General features: G+C 38.3%; 1 protein-coding gene and 1 long non-coding RNA gene across 6 annotated transcripts in view; one reads left to right on the top strand and one right to left on the bottom strand.

Moving 5' to 3' along the window:
• Nucleotides 1-1,693, top strand: part of pax3b (paired box 3b) — a 107,133-nt gene extending 105,440 nt beyond the window's left edge. For 3 of the 5 annotated variants that reach the window (XM_039755896.1, XM_039755886.1, XM_039755863.1), the window contains exon 9: nucleotides 413-1,692. In XM_039755896.1, the coding sequence (XP_039611830.1) occupies nucleotides 413-447 (35 nt within the window). In that variant the 3' untranslated portion in view covers nucleotides 448-1,692. Of the gene's footprint in view, nucleotides 1-412 lie in introns of all 5 variants that reach the window. The other 2 variants (XR_005634050.1, XM_039755877.1) reach the window with 2 other exon arrangements.
• Nucleotides 550-17,887, bottom strand: LOC120531006. Its single transcript, XR_005634052.1, has 3 exons — nucleotides 17,819-17,887; nucleotides 17,560-17,673; nucleotides 550-601 (listed from the first exon to the last, which is right to left on the bottom strand). It is a non-coding gene; the product is annotated as an uncharacterized LOC120531006 (long non-coding RNA).
• Nucleotides 17,888-23,617: the final 5,730 nt, after the last annotated feature.

Raw genomic sequence — 23,617 nt, 5'->3', positions numbered from 1 at the left:
CTTGATGGAAAAAAGCTTGTTCATTCCAGGGAGCACTCAAAAGTCCAGGATACATAATCATTGTCTAATGCACTGTCAACAACATCTTGGTTTTATTAATTGCTGAGACTTGATATTCACTTGCCATTGCTGTAGGAATGAACGTTTGTCAGAAATGAAATAGCCTCTGGCATGTCCCTATTGAAAACACGTGTTTTAACTGAAGGTCAACTCGAGAATCAGTATTGATTGTAATCCCAGATCAGAATGGTTTTGTCAAACTTGTCCTAATATTGTAAACATTAGCTTTAAATCTTTGATTTGCCACTATTAGATACGACAATATTGTAAATGTAAGATGAACGACATGACCCCTTGCTGGGAAGCTGTCAAAGCCTTACTTTTTAAGAAGTTTTTTTTTTTTTCCCCACAGGTGCCTTTCATTATTTGAAGCCTGATATTGCATGAAATGAAGTGTCCCAACAAGTTCACCCTCAGTTGTCTCAGGCTGACGTCCTCAAAAAGACATTTTGCTTCTCCCGATTGGTAGCCTCACCTCTCTTTGGAAATCAAAGACCAAATATTCCTGCATCTAAGTAACCTCTGATTCCCCACAATGGATCTAAAAAATAGAAAAAAAGATACAGACACATTTGAATCGAATTGTCATGGTGGGTTTGATGACAATTAGGAACAGACTTTAATATTTAAGAGACAAATATGGGGTTGATTAAAAGAGAAGAAATAAATGAAAAGTTTGCTATTACAAAAAAAAGCATAGAGTAATGCAAGTAGACCACCAGAACAAAGCAGCAGCTCCTTATATTTTACTATACTTGGCTGCAAACACTATTTGCATTATGTCTGAACCAGTTTTCTCAATAAAAGACCAATATGTTGCATTCCTTATCATTTCAGAGACCAATGGCAGTTGATCATGGAAGTCTCTGCCTCACCAAATTGCAAAAAAATGTCTGCTTATCCTGTAGAGCTTAAACTCATGGAAATCAAGGAAATACCCTTTATTGAAATAATTGGGACCAGTTATGGATACTTCAAAATGTATTGGGATCAAGCAGCAGTGTCGGTTGTTTCCTGGAAGCTGCCTATGTGCAATATTACGTACCTCACGATGAAAGGCAAAAATCAAGATCTCTTGTGGACTAAGGTTGTTATTTTTTAACAACCAAACCTGTGTAAAGTATTCACTACATGGATTGTGTTTGCTTAAACATTTACTTGAGTCAAGGATTTGGCCATGTGAGGTGACAATGGTGTGTCTCAGCTCTGTGGAACTTTAGTTTTAATCAAGCTCACTGCGGCAGAACCACAAGCAATTCCTATTTGGCAGCAAAATGTCCCAACAGTACTTTTTATACTATTAAACATGACAGTGGTTTCAGGACTGTGTTATTATTTATTCCAGCATATTCTCGGAGGATGGTAGTGCTGAGCTTGCTTGTCCTTGTTTAGCCAACTTAGTTAATGTCTGTAGAAGTAGCACTCTACTGTAGAAATGTACATTTTGTCTTAATGGTGAAGGAAAATTGATTTTGTAGAGTTTTACCAATTCATTCTCTTTGTTATATGACTGCACAGAATGATTGTGATGTAAATGTATTGTGTACAAATGCAGTAATATTTACTATTTATAATAAAAGACTTAAAAGTTAAAAAAAAATCCTTTAACTGACAGAGACAAAACATTGTGTTTTTATTTCTTTCAGATAGTTGGCTGTAGAACACTATGTTTATCTTCATACATTCAGGATCTTTGCGGGACAGTATTATTTGACATTTGCTAGTCTTGTTTTTTACATTTTAAGATCGTGACTAGTACTTTCTGAACTACTTGAAAATGTATACATTTTATAGGCGATTTAATCAAATTGCCTTTTTTCTGAACCTACCTAGCCAATTTTATGGTTGGTGGGTTTAGAGCACCACTTGGCACTACATTATAACAATATGCCTCATTTCCCAGTTATGGAGATCATGAATTTTCTGTATTCATTTACTTCTGATTGATTTGTGCACGATGGCACAGTGGGTAGTGCTGCTGCCTCACAGTAAGGAGACCTGGGTTCGCAGTTTGCATGTTCTCCCCGTGTCTGCATGGTTTTCCTCCGGGTGCTCCGGTTTCCTCCCACACTCCAAAGACATGCAGGTTAGGTGAACTGGCGATCTTAAATTGTCCCTAGTGTGTGCTTGGTGTGTAGGCATGTGTGTGTGTGCCCTGTGGTGGGGCTGGCGCCCTGCCAGGGGTTTGTTTCCTGCCTTGCGCCCTGTGTTAGCTGGGATTGGCTCCAGCAGACCCCCATGACCCAGTAGTTAGGATATAGCGGATTGGATAATGGATGGATGGATAGATGATTTGCACATTCAATACTGTATGTGCCAATGGCTCTGAAGGGTTACAGTGACTGTTGGGTTTCATTGCAAGCAGCTGTGTAAAATGAGGCAAATGCCGATTTTAAAAGGAATTCCAAGAGAAAGAACTGGCAGAAGTGTGCATCACTGTAGTGACTTTTGTTACCAATTCATCCATCCAACCCGCTATATCCTAACTACAGGGTCACGGGGGTCTGCTGGAGCCAATCCCAGCCAACACAGGGCGCAAGGGAGGAAACAAACCCCGGGCAGGGCGCTACCCACTGTGCCACCATGCCGCCCTCATACCAATTCATGTATTCAGTAAATCATTAATTTGTTTTACTCATTGGTACGTAGTGCCGAGTATGCTCAAGAGTTGGTAACAATCAACATCTACTCATCTTAACGGCCCAAATAACACAACATTTTTTATTATTCTAAAATAATAAAACATATGTGCACAGAAATAGCCAAAAATAAAAAGAGGCTTTCTTTACATCTGCGTGTTCACATCAGATGTGAATGTCACGAATAAAGAAATGCCACTCATATGGTATCAGACAGGTGTCAATATATCAAGCAACTTTTCATGCTTTCCTTGCTTGATATTTAATATTTAGTATTCTGTGTCATCTTCACTGTATACAATATGTGATAAGTGGAGTTTTAAAATGAATGAGCTGATTAATATAATATAACTAGGATGTACTAGCTGTCCACGATTAGCTCGTGACTTGTGCCTGTGGCTGCTGGGATAGGCTCTGAATCCCATGACCCCAAATTGAATTAAGCTTGTTTAACAACTTCATGTTACGTTGTGTTAAGTTAGAATATATCCAGTTCTGATTCTTGCCTTGCACCTGGTGCTGCTGGAAGTGGCTATAAACCCCATGACCCTGCGACTCAATTGTGTGGCTTCAGAAAATAAATAGGAAGATAATATAATGCATTAAGAGATTAATCCAATTCAGGGACCCAGGAAACTAAAATAGAATAAAATACAATACAAAACCTCTGATTTGCCAAAGAAACTGTGGTATTTAACCTCTGTTTTTCGAATCCTGGTTATATCTGGATAAGTATTGTATATTCTTTCTACTTCACATTAAGGTATACAATTTAAAAGTGATATGAGGGGTATGTTGGTAAATGGATCTTTTTTTAATTTAAGACAAGATATTTATGTAATTGGAGGAAATAAAATCATAAATGTTGCTTAATATATTTCTTAATGATTTAAATTATTTTTGCTAAATGTGAAAGAAAAGTTTATTCCAGTTTTGGGGGTTTTACACTCTATGCTGACTATATGCTTTACTGTATATGCTGTATTTTTGATTACAAACTGTAAAGAGTTGTCCAACAACTGCAGCCTAAATGCATGACTTTACAAATACAAAGTTAAAAAGTGAAACTGTTAGAAGAAATAAAAGAACTCATATTTAGAAGAATACAAAGTAACAAGGTGGCAAGAAGAGTCTGTTGACAGAAATGGTGGTAACTGAATACTTTGAAAAAGGACATGATCTGCAGTGGCTTGCATTGCGTCCTCATGTTTTGTTTTTTTTTTTTTGTGTGGTATTATTGTATACCTCCAAAGATATATGGCACTTATATGACTCTAAATTGGAGGAGTGCATGTTTGTATGCCATAGTGTGCCCTACAATGCCCATCTACACTGAAAAAAAAAAGTGATGATTCACACTTAATATTTTCAATCTGAACCAATATAATTCTTTTTAGCTTATTGATCCCACAATTGTTAAGTTGAAGCAAATTATTTAAAATGATTGGGTGCAATTCACTTGTTTTTTTTACTGAAGTAAATCTATTTTTTAAGTTATTAGTAATTTTTTTAAAGCCATCAAACTGAAAAGTTCGACCGAAAGTATATACAAACGGCCCCTTAAACACAGCACATGAACAACCTAAAATATTAAGTTAAATTAAATAGGATTTTTACGTTTATTCCCTCTACCATAACTTAATTTGGTACAAACAATTTTTCTCACATTGATTGAGATCTGAAGCTAAATATTTCAAGCTGAAACACTAAATGACTAATCTTAAGTTGCTTGAAAGAGAAAATTTACATTGAATGGACAACATCAATGTTCTACTATTTTCAGTGTTGAGTGCATTTCTGCCTTCCACCCAGATCTCTCGAGTTTTCAATCCTGTGTGGAATAAGCATCCATCCATTTTCCAACATGTTGAATCCGAACACAGGGTCACAGGAGCCAATCCCAGCCAACACAGGCAGGATCCAATCCTGGGCAGGGTGCCAACCCACCGCAGGACACACACAAACACACCCAGCACCAATTTAGAATCACCAGTCCACCTAACCTGCCTGTCTTTGGATTGTGGGAAGAAACCAGAGTGCCCGGAGGAAACCCACGCAGACACGGGGAGAACATGCAAACTCCACGCAGGGAGGACCTGGGAAGCGAACCCAGGTCTCCCAACTGTGAAGCAGCAGCGCTACCACTGCGCCACCATGCCGCCCGCGGAATAAGCAGATTTGTGAAAATAAATGGATGGAGTAAAAGAAAGTTAAATCTGAAACCCACAGAATGTAATAAGATCACACCTAAGTTTTCATTTATTTGGACCCAAATATTAGATTGCTCTGTCTCTCTATTCATTTTCTGATGAATGTAATTTTTTTATATGATCATAGGAGGACGGAGCCTACCCTGGCAACACTAAAGCATAGGGCAGGTAACAGATCCTGGATGGGATGCTAGTATAGCAAAGAGTCACCCTTACCAGGCCAGTTCAGAATTAGCAACTAACCTAAAAGGCACATGTTTGGAATGTCGAAGGAAACCCAATATATGCAAAGCAAACTCCACACATACCGTGATCTCTGAAACAAATGAGTCCAGGTAGTGCAAGGGAGAAACACTACGCACTGTGCCATTTTGTGGGACTGATAATGGGACAAGATATTTTGTGATTTCCATGAACACACTGGGTAGATATAAGCATTTACTAAACACATCCTAAAGAACTACATCCAAGTCTGGTGAGAAATGCAGCTTTTGATTTTCAAAGTGTGTTTTTAAACAAAGTGAGCACATTTAGGTGTAAAACACATTTAAAAAAACTTAATCTCTAAAGACATTCATTCAGTTAAAGGCTTTATTTGAAGTTTATATTTTGCCTTGTTTAAAGCATAGCAACATTATGTATTTTAGAAACACTACGTTCAAGAATAATATGCTGAGTGTTTCGGTAGTTTGTGACTTTTAACCTATGGAAAAAAAGAAAATCTAATAGACATGATGGTGTAGAGGAAACCAACAACATTTAATCAAAACCAAGCCAGTTGCAGAACGTAATACAAAATCAGATAGAAACTTGAACGTTCCCATGTGTGGCTGCCACTGTGAAAAGGGGTAACCCAGAGGTGCTCCATACTTGAGGTTCCAAATTTCACGTCGGGTGAACTGAGAGACCTATTCATCAGTCAGTTTGCCGCACTGCCTCTCTAGTACTGGTTTGAAAATCAGACCCTGCGACTAAACCACATGGCTGAACGCCGTCATTCATCATTATCTTTGATTCAATTTTAACAAAAATGCTTTTCTTCAACCAAGTGTCTGACCTGCAGACAGGAAAACATGACTGTTATATATTAAGTGAAAGGGAAAAAAGTTACATCGTTGATAACTAGAATGACTACTGTAGCATTACTGAGTACATTTTAAAAGATATTTTCGTAACTCAGTCAACAGGCTGTATACTGAACCATTGCACCATGCGGCCTCAAAACATTTAATATTAAAACTGCTGAAAGTGAAAACAAGTTGAGAACAGACCTTACACTTAAAAGGCACTAAGAACAAATGCATAATGCCATGTCTGTGCTGAGATTCACTGCTGAGTCAGCAAATATGAAATTCCAACATAACTGTGAAAAGCTCTGTATCAATAACGCATTTTAACTTATACATCTGATCCTGGGACAGAACTGCTGCTTGTTCCTTAGCTCTCATGGCAGGCATAGTGCATTAGTGTGTGAGCTTCAGTAATGAAATATTCTCATCTGATTTACTTTTTTACTTTTTGGTCAGCCTGTATTTAAAGCCTAAATATTCAATCAATCTGGAAAGTCTAGTTACTATACCAGAAATAAAGAACACATAAATTCGTTCATCCATCCTTCTTCTGGATTAATTTGTCCATTATGGGATTTTTAAAAGCTGTAGACCATTCCGGTAACATCAGCTGCAAAGCAGGCCTAGGGGGAACATCAGGGCAAACCTGGGCACACGCCTGGATGTACCCACATGGAGCCAGTTTAAGGTCACAAAAAAACAACACCCATGGCTAATATATAGCACCCGGAAAGGAAATCTAATCTACAGCATATGGAAAACATACACATGGACATTAATCAGGTTAGGATTCAAACCCAGGGCACTGAAGCAAATAAAATACAATATTATTAATAAATGCATACAAACATAATAAATAAGTCACAAAAGGCTTATAAAAAGGTAGTGAATGTTTCATCTTAATCTGAAATTGATCTGCAAACTTTGGGAATGACATGCAGAATCACATGAAAGGCACATAGATAGATAGATAGATAGATAGCTAGATAGATAGATAGCTAGATAGATAGATAGATAATAATAATAGTAATAATAATAATTTAAAAAGATAAAAGCATTAATCTAGATAGATAGATAGATAGATAGATAGATAGATAGATAGATAGATAGATAGATAGATAGATAATAATAGTAATAATAATAATTTAAAAAGATAAAAGCATTAATCTAGATAGATAGATAGATAGATAGATAGATAGATAGATAGATAGATAGATAGATAGATATGCATGTGTGTCAGAGGATCATCCTCAGAGTTTCGCCCAGGTATGTACTTCCACCATGGACCAAGAGGGGGCACAGTCACTAACTACGTTGGCTAGGTTACCCAACAGTACTGAAAAAGCACCCAGTGATGGCAACTGACTCCACTCCTTTTGGTCCCTGTGCCATTAAAGCACAACCATCTAGAAGGAGGCATCACTGCATCACTAAGCAGCCGAAAAGAAAGAGCTCCTCTACCAACTGAGAGAAACGGATTGCCCAGGATTTAAGGAGGTAATCTTTTGTTAAAATTTTAACGCCATTATGCACTTGTTTAATTTGATTATTTGGAAGTAAACAGTAATAGTTGGGTTGGTGCCCCAACGTTTGTTTTTATCACTAGCTGTCATTCCCTTGGATGAGCACAATAGACAGATACATAGTTAGACAGACAGAAAGATATTACAAAAACAATGTGGCAGCAGTAATATTTAGTTACAATCTGTAGCATTGTTTTAAATCGTTCCTGATTGGATAGATGCATTTGGTGAAAATGGGCAACATGTATAGCCCCAGTGCATAACCTTTTGCAAAGTGGAATGGCTTCATCTTACTTATTAACTACACTGCTACCAACATTATTGGAAATTCTCAAAAACAAAAAAAACACTGTACGTAATACCAAAGTCAATAAACTATGTTGAAAGGTCAGACCATATCTGACAGAGTATGCAGCTAATTTCTGGTCCAGGCTTTGATCCTATCACCTCTATAGTCCCTATATATATGGAGGCACTCGTGAGGTCCTATGCTTCTCGACCACTCATATCTTCTGATGAATAGTGTCTGGTAGTAATAGATCTCAGTCCAGGCTCTTCTCATGTGTAGCTCCCTGCTGGTGAAATGTGCTGCCCACCTCCACAATATGTTCAAGAAGTGTCTGAAGAGTCTCTTGTTTGGTAAGTTTCTGTCTTACTGAGCTGTTAAGTTTTGTAACCGTGGACATGTAACTATCTTGCTTTTCTGCTCTGAATTCAGTAACATAAACAGCAACCCTGACTGATGTTTACTTGATTATGCTGAGCACTTTCATAAATTGCTTTGGATAAAAGTTTCTGCTAAGTAAATAAATGAAAATGTAAAATTGCTGCAACACTGGAGAAAGCAGAGCTATTCCCCTTTGAAAGTTTGGATCGAGATCTTGAGAAAACCCAATGGATGGTCACACTATGCAGTGCTCTACAATTTTGCATATTCACTATTTTTAATTGGAGTTACAAAAACACTTTGGAAACTTTTTTTTACTATTGATGATTTGCAGGTAAAAAGTATCAAAGCTGTCCATTCACAGAGTGTTCCACGAGCAGGATTGAAATGTTTCTGCCTGAACACCATCTTGTTTGCCACTGCTTTGTATTTGTGCTCCAATATTCCTGAGAATTTCTTCTACCACAACTCTTTCTGTAGTGCAGCTCTGAATTTTCCTTCAAACAAGATGAAGCAGATATGATTCATTACAAAATAATGAGTTTAACGCAATGCAGGATGGCTGGCTTTGTGGATGTGCCATATTTGTGTCGATCACTCAGTAAAGCTAAATACAGAAGACAGCATTTCTAGTTTAATTGTAAGCAATTCTCAAAAATGCTAAAGTGGCTTTGATGGGGCACCAAACCTTCAAAGTTTTGAGATTTTTAAAAGACGCACACAATGTGCACAGTGCGTTTCTTCCACAATGATACCTATTGCACAGTGAGACAAATGTTTTCCACAAGCAGATGGCTCTAAATACTTACAGACATAACAATGCTAACTCCTCAAATGAAACCCCCTTTTGTAGTGACTGATCTTTAAAATTGTGTATGCAGATGTCTGGCAGGCAGCAGTGGCTGAGCGCTGGACTGTAAACCACAAGGTTTGCTCCCTGCTGTGTGACCCAGAGCAAGTCACTTAACCTGCCTGTGCTCCAGTTGTAAAACGTTTGTGCAAACATTTGTTCTCTAGCTCTGAGTGAAGGAAACCGCTCAGAAAGATGTTTACTTTTGAAAGGCACTGTATAAAGTAATCATTGCTTGTATTGTTCCAGTTAGACTCATGTGGTATCAGTATGAACCCAGCAAAAGAGAAAAAATCATATAAGTGAAAGCTACTAACTTAGAAACAACTTGATGTCTACAAGGCTTTCCTCCGGTCACTGCATTTCCAGAAGGCAGGGAGGGAGGTGAAAGAAGGGAGGGGAAGAGAAAACAAATTATGTAGGCAAATGGATGAGCAAAGGGCGAGCAAGAGGAAATCTCATCAGCAGAAAGGTGGAGAGCTCGACTCAGATTAAACAGAGACATGGTACACTGCTGTGAGACTGGGGGCAACTCCCAACTCCCCCCCCCAAACATGAGTATCAATTCTAGACCCGTTTTAAGTTACTCTGCTTCAATCCACCGCTCATCCTTACCATAATAGATTTGATCTCATTACTGTTAGCCTTCTACATTTCAAAACAACTTTCACAACTACAAAAAAAAATCTTTCATCTGCCAGCCATAACGACAAAAGCAGGCACGTTTCTGTGATATAAATACACCACAATTAATACCTGTGTATTAGTCACCACTGAATCAGTTCAGGGGTCATGTTAATAAAACAGTGCCAAGCTGAAAAGATATCATCTCCTTCAAGGCCCTCCACTTCAAAGTCGTATTGTTTTCTTTCGGTCACTTACGATCACGGAAAACAGCTGCTTCAGTCATTTTGCCTTGCAGCTCGAGTCCGACCAAGATAAAGTTTCACTTCTTGGTACCAGCTACTCCTTTACAAGTATGTAACCTGTACACCCCACAAATAAAGAGTCTTCCACTGCTGCCATAGTAACCACTTTAACACTGGGGAGATGCTGAACTCAGATCTGGAGCGACATGGGGAGTAGACAACTTAACCTTTGATCCTGGCTCTTTGAATCAGTGAGTGGCTGGGAATGACTTTGCTGTGAGCCAATCCCCCAGGTGCTTTAAAGTACAGCAGTACAAATATGGAACTTGGATCACAACATCTTTTAGTCTACCCACCCACCCGTTTAGGGACCTGACTAATCTATGCCATGGTTGGGGTTTAGTAGATCAACTAAATTTGCCATTCTTGAAAAAAATAAACTTAGTGAAGAGGATGCATTGCTAAAAACATTCATCAATCCATTCTCTAAAATGGCTTAATCCAATTTTAGGCATGCAGGGAGCTGCAGTCTTTCCTGGTGGGATCAAATGTAAGGACAGTGCGAGCCCTGGAATGCACTCTTAAAAATAAAAATGCTAAACTGGATCTTCTGAGTAATGCCATAGGTTTTCTCAAGAAAACCATCCACATGAAAGTTCCAGAAAAAAACTTTTATTTAGGTAACAGGTAACAGGCTCCATAAAAAGCCATGAGCAGATGATAACAGATTTGTGAAATACCGTTGGGTTTGCTCATTTTAATGGACTTTACTGTATACAACAGCACTGACTTGATACTCCTTGCAATATCCATCCATTTTCCAACCCGCTGAATCCAAACACAGGGGTCTGCTGGAGCCAATCCCAGCCAACACAAGGCAGGAACCAATCCCGGGCAGGGTGCCAACCCACCACAGGACACACAAACACACCAGGGCCAATTTAGAATCGCCAATCCACCTAACCTGCATGTCTTTGGACTGTGGGAGGAAACCGGAGCGCCCAGAGGAAACCCACGCAGACAGGTGGAGAACATGCAAACTCCACGCAGGGAGGACCCGGGAAGTGAACCCAGGTCTCCTAACTGCGAGGCAGCAGGGCTACCACTGCGCCAACGTGCCGCCTCCTTGCAATATTGATTGAGCAAAACATTTTTGACGTTTCAGTTCTTTCATGTTTTTAAAATGATTAGTTCACATATACAATAGAAAATGGTGTTTGTTAGGCTATGCCCTCCCACTTTCGTCACTAAAACTGTCTGACTCATACACAGGTAAGACAACAACAACAACAACATTTATTTATATAGCACATTTTCATACAAACAGTAGCTCAAAGTGCTTTACATATTAAAGAATAGAAAAATGAAAGACATAATTATAAAAAATCAATCAACATTAACATCGAATAAGAGTAAGGTTCAATGGCCAGGGGGGACAGAAAAAACAAAAAAACTCCAGACGGCTGGAGAAAAAATAAAAATAGACATGAAAAGACATGAAAATAAATGGTCACCTTGTGATTTGCAGCCAGATAGTTTAGTTGGTCTTTAAAGCTTCTTATTACATGGGGTCTCAAGTCCATTTTAAAAATGTGTGATTGATGTACACTTCTTCTCCATCATGGTCCAATGCTTACAAAAAAGCCTATCCAGTTTGATTCCACCCTTCATCTTTGACTCTCATTGAACTTGTCATTTTTCTATCTTTGAATGTAGCATTCTGCTACAGGTTTGCTCCAAATAACGTCAAGAAATCACCACACCAACTTCTTTTTGACCTTTTTCTAATCGTTGTGGCATTTTGCACTCTACAGTGGTAGCAGTGCTCCCTCACAATTAAGGTAGATAGATAGATAGATAGATAGATAGATAGATAGATAGATAGATAGATAGATAGATAGATAGATAGATACTTTACTCTTTCCCGCAAGGAAGTTCAGGGTTCCATCAGTACTGTTACAAATTATTAAAAAAAGCAAGGAGAAGAAAACATAAATAAACAAATAGTAAAAAGCACAAATGGTCAATTGTTACTGTGTCGGAAGGTAGAGATGTGACCAGGTCACGAATGACTTGTTTTGACAACAGAGTTATAAAATCTCAGAGCAGTAGGAACAGATGATCTTCTAATACATTTTCTTCTACAGTGCAGAGCGAGAAGACAACTGCTACATTTACTTCTCTGACCTGCCAAAATGTTGTGGAGAGGATTACTGCTATTGTCAAGGATGGTCTGTACCTTCTTCCCCATACACCTTTCCAGCACAATTACCACTAAGTCACCAGTCCTATACAGCACCAAGATGGCCTTCTTCATCGACTTGTCCAGCCTCTTCATTCTTATCTGTCATATGCCTGCCCAACACACAGTGGTAAAGAAGAGAGCATTGGCAACAGCTGTCTGATAGAATGAACACAACATTTCACTACATATACTGAAATGATCTGAGTCTTCTGAGGAAAAAGAGCCTGCGCTGCACTTTGCTGTAGAGGACATAAGTATTCACAGACCAGTCCAATCTGTCATCAAAGTGGCTGTCTACAGTAGATATTTATAAGTCTGTACCACCTCAATGTCCTCCCTTGGGATATTAACAGGTTGAAGGGGGAGCTTAGACCTTCAGAAATCTACAGTCATCTCTTTTGTCTTTGTTATGTTCAGAACAAGACAGTTCTTATTGTTTCATTTACTGAAAACTCCAATCAGGTCCCTACATTCCCCTTCCTGCCCATTCCTTATACATGCCACAATAGCTAGATCATCAGAGTACTTCTGAATAATGCAAAAGTCTGACTTATAGACTTAAAGTCTGCGTGTATAATGCGTGTATAATGTGAACAGGAATGGGACCAGAACAGTCCCTTGTGGGGCCCCAAGGTTGCTCACTACCATCCCAGAAACACAATTCCTCAATTTGACAAACTGCAGTCAGTCGGTAAGGTAGTTATGAATTCAGGAGGTGAAGGTGGAATCCACACCCATCCTCTCCAATTTATCTTTAAGAATGAAGGGTTGGGTGGTGTTGAGCGCCCTTGAAAAATTGAAAAACATAATCCTCACATAACCACCCAGTTTATCCATAAAGGACTGAGTCTAGTGTAGCTTGTAGAGCACTGTATCTTCAACAGAAAGGTGCTCCTGGTTTGCAAACTGCAAAGTCAATACACCACAGTCGATCAAGTGCATGTTCTACTTGTGGTCTGAGGCGATACAGAAGCAACTGCTTCAGTGTCTTTATGATGTATGATGTGAGGGCCACTGGTCTGTAGTTATTTAATTCAGTCATTCGACCAACTTTGGGAGCCAGCACAAGACACAAACCTCAAACTATGTGCAATTACAATGCTGCAGATCTTCATTGGCCAATAGATGTGTCAAGACCCCACAAATTGCATTAATGAGAATCTGGCCGCACTCCACAACTGACAGCATCATGCCGTATAGTGCCTCTCCTCTGCACTCTGGGGGTTTTAGGATCCCATCATCTGAGCATGTAGCCACTGTCACCTGGTGCATATAATTATGTGATTGCTGTTACATTGAACAGCACAGGTCATATGAAAAACAAAGGGTTTACCCATTTACCTTACCAACAAGCAAGCTACCAGACACAACACCATTATGTTTGCCAAAGCAGTTTTGCCTCAGAAAAAATTAATGACGGTGTAGCTGTACGCCAATGCTGTTAACGCAGTGCCATCTTAATGTATGGACACTGGCTGAAGGCTGCAGGAGAAGAAGGGCCTACAATGTTTCTGATGCTTATGTATAATTCAGTTTTGCTATTAAAACAGAGGCCCCAGCGCATTATTTGCCATAGAGTCTATGATGCTGTTAAGCTAAGTTAACACTAAGGCCAACAAGTTGTTCATTAGGCTTTATGCACAAGTTAAAATATATTTGCCTCAATCAGATTTTTTTGCTTATAGATATTATTTCATGAAACACTCCGACAAATGGTTGTGCATTTAGGCCAATTTTTGATCGAATTAGGATTTGATCCATAGTCAATGCAATAAATGGCGAATCAGTGAGTCTTTGATTACTGAAACTAAACAAATGGCGGACCATTATCGATTTATCTTCAAAACGCACTGTGTCCTGACCAGGGTCGTGAGGAAGCTGGAGCAGATAACGTTTAGCATACGGCGCGAGGAAGGAACAATCCCTGGACAAGGTGCTAGCTAGTCAAATGCATGTCTGACATTGAGAACCGGAATGTAGTTGGCCACTAAATATAGCATACTTGTTATTGTCCAGAAAGTGTGCTGTAATGTGAGAATCATGCTACAGTGGACACGAGTGTCAGTGTCCATTTAATAATAGTATTTTTAAAATTACGATGACTAATATTATAAAAAGAAACAAGCGAGCACATGAATCCCGTCTGCAATTTTCCCATTGTGTATGTTGGCTTTTTTCCCCCTCATACGTGCACTAAAATTCTAAAGACACGCGTGTTCCTTATTACCCTGGCAGGAGTGCACAAGTGTGTGTACTTAAGACTGACTTACGATGTACTGATGCCCCATGTTTCTTGGTTTTTGTATTACGTCATGGCCGCCACACCACCCAATTAAATCGACTGGGCTTGACAGTAATAAAAAATAAATTAACCAGCAAGCCAAAAAACAAACAGCTGTCAACCTGCTTCCCTACTCACTCCATGTAGCTGGCCAATCCAGTGAGTCAGCAGTCTTTGTGAAAGCTGCATAATCCAATCCAGGGTGGCGGTCAGAAAATAGATTAATACAGCTATAAAGAAACAGACGTAATAAGGTATGTACGATTTTTGACACCAGGAAAATGCCTACCATAGGTATAAGTCAATGCTGTTGGAACTTGAAGAAGGTGACCTCAAAATACACACATAATTGTAACAATGCCCGGGACCGAATGGCCACCTTGACATGCTCAGCGTACTTTCCGTATGTCCACGAATTGCTCGTTTCCAGTGGACCACGTGACTTGCTTGGGACCACTCAACACTTGAATTTGAGGAGACCTGGGGCCTCATGCCTAATGCTGTGCATAGAATTCACACTATAACATGGCGTGCGGACAAAAGCGGAAGTGTGCTTACGCCCGAAAAAATCCAGATGCATAAATCTGTGTGTTCGCCAACTTCCACATTCTTCCGCTCCATAAATCCCAGTCAGCGTGAAGAGTAACGGACGTGCACATGCCTGCTGTCCCCTCCCAGACTCCTCCCAGAATTACACCTCTTTGAATATGCAAATCAATTTAAATAGCCCTTAAGCTCAGCCTTCTGTGAAAAGACAATGACAAAAGCATGAGGGAAAATGAAAGAACTTCAGCGAATACCAAGTGGAGGCAAAGAAAAACATACTATTTGTTGGTTTAAATAGTGGTACAAACAACAAAAGGAAGTTGATCAAGAGACATAGAGTGTCAGAGAAACTCAAAAGCTCAAGTTCACAAAGTTGCACAGTACCTGAAATAAAAAAAGAAGTTGTCACATATCAAAGTCGCTGTGAAAAGGCGAGTCGTAGCCCACCATCTGAGTGTCATATAAAAGCTTATTAGGGTACAGAGGTAAAAAAAAGGCATACAGTGGGGAAAAAGCACGAAATGTCAACTTTAATCTCTAAATTTCCACTTTAATCACATAGTTTATTTTGTCATTAAAGTAGAACATCATAAACTTACTTTTCTTCTCCAAATACCCAATCGCCACACAATCAGCTCTGTAATAGACGTTATGCCATCTATAAGTTTAGAACGCCAATTCTTCAAAACTTTTAAGGAACATTGAAATATCTTCGTAGTACATGTTAAATTATTCTATCCATCTATCCTTCCAGTGTTGCGCCAGCACCAGCAAGAATACAGCGCAAGGCAGGAACAATCCGTGAAAGGAGTGCCAGCGACTCGCTAGCGCTGTGGCACCGTGTCCTCAAATGTTTAATTATAACAATATAGATTATTTAAATTAAGTTAAAGTTTTATCTGTATAATGTAATAAACATATTTTGTTGCATTTCACCTTAAAATGATATCGTCATCATATGTAAATACGCGCTTTATAAAGTGGCTCAGGTTGTGCAATATTATAACTGTATTGCAAGTTTACAGTGAGGTGATTGTACTTATAAGTACAGACAGTTCTACAAGGAGCACTTGATGTACTGGTTGAGTGCATTTATAGTTCTTGGGATGAAACTGTTTCTGAACCATGAGGTCCGTACAGGAAAGGCTCCGAAACGTTTGCTGTGTGAGAGCAGTTCAGTAGACAGCATGGCGGAGGCAGTGTGTGCTAGATGCTGTATACCGATAATTCTCTTTCTGATCAGCTGCTGTACAGCTGTGATTCCCCATTCAAATACAGTGATATAAATACTCCAAGTAGTGCAGTGAGAGTAATATGGAAAAAGATTATCTGTTGTGGCAACCCCTAACGGGAGCAGCTGAAAGAAGAAGAAGAAGAAGAAGATGAAGGTGCAGCGAGAGTAACAACGCTAAAGCAGCTATTGTATTTAGAATAGTTTGACCATTCTGTGGACCATTATATTGTTACAAGTTCATTACAATCAGATGCATTAAACTAATAAACAATATGTGGTTAATTTCAGTGTATTTATAAAGCCACGTCAGGGATGTGGATCTAAAAAAAGAATGGGTAACCACACAGGAACAGTAGCACTGCTTTGACGCGGAGTGCTGCCAGTCTGCAAAACCGAGTGGAGAACTTGTGTATGACAGGGTATGAGGTACCGTGGCTTTACGCCAAGTTTAGGTTTTATACATCGTGATTTGAACGTGGAAATGTTCTTATGCAACATTTTTGTGCGTACGCACCGTTCATACATGAGGCCCCTGTTGTTGATACCTAAGAACCTGTCAGTGTTCTTTACCTGTCTCTGTCTGTCTTTGGCAGCGACTCTTACAACAGGCACAAATGCTAACGGTGCACTCTGCATGCTTCCTTTTATTTACCAGGAAAGACGAGAGAAAGGGCTGCTGCCACTGTTTGTCAACATTAGTAATTATGATAAAGGTAAACAGTGGGGTTACTGTCCAAAATCAGTTAAGCACCCTCTTAAAAATATTGTATCTTTAATGGTATTATATGGTTAGTTACTGGGTTGTGTGGTTGCTCATAGAGCCATTGCTTGAAAAGCCCCCTTTTATTCTGGGACAGGTTCTTTGCATATGAAGTCGGTTCTTCGTGCTTTGAAAACCTCCTAATATGTAGAAAACATTCTGAAATCATTAGGCTGCAGGATGTTAACAGATTAACAAAATTTGGATTTAAACCTGCATTAATGGATATTTGCTGCAAGAGTCCCTTTAAAATCATGACTCATTAGTATTTCTCAGATCTGTTACCATCTATGTATGGTTATTTACTGTATTGAGCCTGTTATGGATCTAAATAAAAAAAAGGCTTTTTCTGGAACTTTCACGTAGGTCGGTCTTTTAGGCAATCAAAAATGGTTCCTTTGTAGCAGCACTTTGAAGAACCACTCTGGCACATTTCTTTTATATGAGCTTGCATCCAAGTGCTTGTCTCTTTTGCTACGCTGATGCTATTATATACGAAGGATGTCAATGTTTTATTATGTCATCAGATTACCTGTGTCACGTTCCTAATGCAAAAGGTATCAACTAACCATTTTCTGAATGGGGATTTGGAAGAAATGCCTCACCTGTCCCACTGTCTGCGATGTACCCCATGTCTTCAACCTGGCTTGCTGATCAGGACTGTCTTTCATTTTCGATCCTTTACTTCAGCCCAGTTTCGTATCAATAAAGGTGCATCCCTTTGAGTCAGTGAAGAAAAGGTCAGTCTTAACTTCTTAGCTCGCCTTTAGCAAGTGACAGAACCATTGATTTAAACTTTCACTTAAAAATGATATTTATTTGTATCATATAATATTACATAAGCAATACAAAGAATTATACAACCTGGGTGGGTTTGTGTAGTCTCTATTCCGTCCCACATGACAATTCCCATATGGTCCAGCTCCACCAGATTAAATTAGACACCCTTGATCGAAAAATAATAAAAAAAAGATTTCTTGCCAGAGACTGAGTTTCTTTCCAAAAGTCCATTTTTATTTGATAACAGATAGAGAAAGGCTTATTTTAAAATCCATTGCTCTAGGCAATGTTGTCACTAAAACAATATCTTTGTTGTCACTTGACAATAAAGTAAACAATAATTTTACTTTGTATACATAAAAGTTTGTCACATTTACTTGCAAAATGAATAATAACAACAATTGCCAGGTACAAGTAGAAACGAAAAGAAGGCAAGAAGTGAGTAGCTTTACAGCAGTGTCAACTTATAGTGAATTTAAAGTTATATAGATTTTGTTTTCATGCACAACTTTACAGTATGAAATAAATTTTAAGGCTTTTAAAAATAAAAAAACAGATGCAATGTGGGTCATTACACTAGTATGATCTCAAGCAATGTCCTTATCAGTGACCGCAGTTATCAGTGGGCTGAATTCCTTTCTAAATGTAGCTGCCCTCTATCAACACACATTGCTCTTCTTGTGCAGTGCAACACTGTGATCAAAAGGCCACCAAAGCAAGATGAATCAGACATTATTGGAAGCTGTGCTCGAAAAATGCAGCAGAAAGCTACTAAAAGAACTGGAATATGGCAATGAAGGGAAAGACCTGGAAACCCGCAATCTAAACAGGACTTTAGCAGGGAAGAAGACCACCAACCCATATGACAATGCTCATTTTTTCATTTTGTTTGTTATGTTCTTCTACTCATTTCTTGCCCTGACAGTGTTTTTTGGGTATGTTCGCACCAAGAATGAGAAATCCAAAAAGGATCCTTATGAGGAATTCATGGAGGCAGGGCCGTCGTGTAAAAAATTGAATCCAGCCTGTGGTGCAGTCAAGTTTGACTTTGAAGAAGAAAGCATTTTGTGATGTTTTGACATTCATGGAGTCAAAGGGAAAACTGCCAAATACTGGTGAAAAAGAAACTCCACCAAGACCTGCAGTTTCAGATGTGTAGTATTTAACCTGCTGGGAATTACAAATCAATACATGGGAAATAAAAGTAAATTGTACAACTGAAATGGACAAATTGTAAGGATTCCAAAGAAAATGGAATGCTGTTAGTTTGATATAATTAAATCATTTAAAATCAAAACCTGAACAAGCAAATAATTTCAGAGATGTGCAGAGACATGGAAACACAGGATCCGTCCTTCTGATGTCCACCAGGTTAACTTACCACCTTCAGTGAGAAGACATTTTATTTTATATTATTGTTCTCTGAGCTTACAAATGCATAATTGCACCATATTATACTGACATTTAAGATCTGCTGTAAGTTCCACAAAAGTATCTGTAGTGCACTACATGGCAAATTCTGAGCATCCACAATGATAAAGTTAAGTAGCTTATGGGGCAACACATAGAGAAAGATAATCCAGACATCTACCTTGAAGGTGACATGTCTTCTTAGTGTTTACATGGAATTCAGTAATTTAATGATGTACAGTAAATGTGACACAATGTGGCATTCACATACATACAAATATACAGTACTCCAATGCAAAACAAGGGTGTCAAGGTCAAAATACTGGAAAGTGGGTGCCCTTTTTGACATTCACCTTGACTGCCTGAAAAGTGGAAGTGCAACAGGGACATGAATTGGTTATAACATTTATCATGGTGCTGCAGAGTGATGACATTTTGCATGTTGGCTGAAGGTGCAAGTAAGAACTTCAGAGTACTCTGTGTTAGTACTTGGACAGTCACAAATAGGATCTCTACTGGTAGTGCACAGTTAGCTTTTCTTTGAAGAGATATTGGCATCTCTGTTCAAACCCTGGCCAATGGCAATGAAATCAAACCTGTTGATCATGCATTTATGTTATTTTTGAAAAATTTATTTTTAATTAGCCATATGTTTTTGCGATTCTGCATTGTATAACAGCTAAATATCAAAGGCTACAAACAATTAAAACATTTTGTTCGGTGACACTATGGGCATCCCCGTGTCTGCGTGGGTTTCCTCTGGGTACTCTGGTTTCCTCCCACACTCCAAAGACATGCAGGTTAGGTGCAATGGCGGTTCTAATTTGTCCCTAGTGTGTGCTTGGTGTGTATGTGTGTGTGTGTGTGTGTGTGTGTGCGCCCTGTATTTAGGATATAAGCGAGTTGGATGATGGATGGATGGATGGAACTATGGACATGCACCTAAATGGGCCAGCATTATTACTGATATCTGAATAGACATTTCCATGTGAACAAAAAGAATATTGGGTTTCAAATACTTATGAATTAATTCAATTGTGGGAATTACCTTTGCTTTTTTAAATCTAAGTCATTTTAAGTAGAGTGTGTGTGTGAGTAGCTTGTGATGGTAACTGACCTCTCACTCTGGACTAAATGGTGCCTTGCACCACATAATGGGGCCTATGTTTCTTCACCTGGTGTCCCTGTAAACATATGCATCTGTCTATCCATTGTCCAACTCACCTAATCCAGGACATAAAACCAGAGGCAACCCTGTACATCCTTACAAGGTCAGCCATGAAATGAATGAGACTGAAATATTAAGGAAAATTCTATGGTAAAAATGATTACATGTAATTACATATTGGTCCCTTGACTCCTGGATAATGTTCATCAGTACAGCATGTATCTTTCAATCAGTCTCATGAATTTTATGACAGAGCATGCATATTACATAGAAAATAAATAGATAAGATACACAAGATAGACAGATAGCAGCACAAATGTAAAACTAACATCTACACAGATAATGCAATAATAATAATAATAATAATAATAATAATAATAATACGAGCTATAATAATATAATGAAAGCCTGTTTGTGTAATTTATAATATTTTACTTTACTATCATTAAGAGTTTATTATGAGTTTGGTAAGGAATGAAATGTAATTCCTAAAATATTGCTAATGAAATATTAAGAAAAAGTAAAATAAGTAATTCATTTACTGTATAATCTTCCTATTTCTGTATTAGAAAATCATGCTTACAAATAATTGTATTTCATTAAACACACATTATAAGTCACAGATTCAAAGTTAAAAATTAAATGAAAGTTTGTAAAAATACTTACAAATATATACATTAAAACAATAGTACATGTATTTGACAATTAAATGTTTAAAAACAGCATACCAATAAAATAATGTACAGAAATGTTCTTGACAGTTGTGTTTAATTTGTGCTAAATAAAAGAGTTTAAATAAAAGAGTCAGTTGTGACTGTTTAATAAGTGACAATGTAAATGGTGTGAGCTGGTTGGTAGGCACCAATGGATTTTATTTATGTACCTGGTGGATGAAGAGTGACATAGAGAACTACAGTATTTATGTGGTTTGAATATATTAGGATGGTGGAGACCCAGCAGTACCAGCAAGAGTCTGTCAGCAACAGTAGCATAGGTTTGCTGCTGTGTTGTTTTCATAAGAATTACTTTTGAACGCTTTGAAAACACTTCAGGTTTTCTTTTGTATGTGCCTCCTAAGTCACTGGTAGGAGAAAATCCTCAAATATGACATACTGTTTGACTCATCTTGCTATCTAGTTATGAAAGACATTAAGCTTTTTGGGATCCCACATCACTATTTGTGGCCCTCTTGGCCTTAGGTCCTTAAACTATGGGTTGCAACCCATATTGTATCACACGTCTGAATTTGGTCGCACAGAGTCGTGATTTACAATTGTACTCAACGGGAAAAGGGTTGCTTGCTTATTGTAGAGTGGGTCACCATGGACAGTTCAAGAAAATGATATTGCTTGTTTGATTAAACTGTGAACCTCTATCAGAGGGTAAAAAAATGACAAAACTCTATTATAATCCTGAATATTTAGACTTTTGAATATTTAGACATACTAAACTTTTAAATTGAAGTGCACATTTAAATATTTTAAAATATTCTTGTTTATTGCATATTTCAACCTTATGAAGTAAATCATTAACATTTCTTATGAACACCCCAAATTAGGGTGGTTTACACTAATTCAGACTTTTTAAGTTTATAAACTTTTTTTTTTTTTTTGCTTTGAATAGCACCTTGTAGTGGCAACAGGTTTAGAAGGTGTTGTGTAAAGTAAATTTTGATAGATAGGGAAGTTCATTCAAAGAAATATAATCAATAAATATGAATAATCAGATATTTAAGAAATTGCAAGGGAAGGGCTGAACAAAAAATATTTATGTAGATGAAATTGTACTTTACATTACATATCCAAACCTCATCACTTCCATATGCACTAAATGCATTGGAGGAGTTCTATAAGATTAATTTGTGTAACAGCATGTATTTCCAGTGACTTGTCTTTCACATCAGCATAAGTCAGTTGTGCTTGAAAGTTTGTGAACCCTTTAGAATTTTCTATATTTCTGCATAAATATGACCTAAAACATCATGGAGGTTTTTACTCTAGTCCTAAAAGTAGATAAAGAGAAACCAGTTAAACAAATGAGACAAAAATATTATACTTGGTCATTTATTTGTTAAGGAAAATGATTGAATATTACATATTTGTGAGTGGCAAAAGTATGTGAACCTTTGCTTTCAGTATCTGGTGTGATCCCCCTTTGCAGCAATAACTGCAACTAAACATTTCCGGTAACTTTTGATCATTCCTGCACACCGGCTTGGAGGAATTTTAGCCCATTCCTCCGTACAGAACAGCTTCAACTCTGGGATGTTGGTTGGTTTCCTCACATTAACTGCTCGCTTCAGGTGCTTCCACAACATTTCGATTGGATTAAGGTCAGGACTTTGACTTGGCCATTCCAAAACATTAACTTCATTCTTTTTTAACCATTCTTTGGTAGAATGACCTGAGTTCTTAGGGTCGTTGTCTTGCTGCATAACCCACCTTCTTTTGAAATTCAGCTCATGGACAGATGTCCTGACATTGTCCTTTAGAATTCTCTGATATAATTCAGAATTCATTGTTCCATCAATGAAGGCAAGCCATCCTGGCCCAGATGCAGCAAAACAGGCCCAAACCATGATAGTACCACCACCATGTTTCACAGATGGTATAAGGGTCTTATGCTGGAATGCAGTGTTTTCCTTTCTCCAAACATAACGCTTTTCATTTAAACCAAAAAGTTCTATTTTGGTCTCATCCGTCCACAAAACATTCTTCCAATAGCCTTCTGGTTTGTCCACGTGATCTTTAGCAAACTGCAGACGAGCAGCAATGTTTTGTTTTGGAAAGCAATGGCTTTCTCCTTGCAACCCTACCATGCACACCATTGTTGTTCAGTGTTCTCCTGATGGTGGACTCATGAACATGAACATTAGCCAATGTGAAAGAGGCCTTCAGTTGCTTAGAATTTATCCTGGGGTCCTTTGTGACCTCGCCGACTATTCCACGCCTTGCTCTTGGAGTTATCTTTGTTGGTCGACCACTCCTGGGGAGGGTTATAATAGTCTTGAATTTCCTCCATTTGTACACAATCTGTCTGACTGTGGATTGGTGGAGTCCAAACTCTTTAGAGATGGTTTTGTAACCTTTTCCAGCATGATGTGCATCAGAGGTCCTCAGAAATCTCCTTTGTTAGTGCCATGATACACTTCCAAAAACATGTGTTGTGAAAAGCAGACTTTGATAGATCCCTGTTCTTTAAATAGCACAGGGTGTCCACTCACACCTGATTGTCATCCCATTGATTGAAAACACCTGACTCTAATTTCACCTTCAAACTAACTGCTAATCCTAGAGGTTCACATA

The sequence above is a fragment of the Polypterus senegalus genome, chromosome 1 (assembly GCF_016835505.1).
Source record: "Polypterus senegalus isolate Bchr_013 chromosome 1, ASM1683550v1, whole genome shotgun sequence".
NCBI lineage: Eukaryota > Metazoa > Chordata > Cladistia > Polypteriformes > Polypteridae > Polypterus > Polypterus senegalus.
This window is presented reverse-complemented; position numbering and strand designations above follow the sequence as displayed.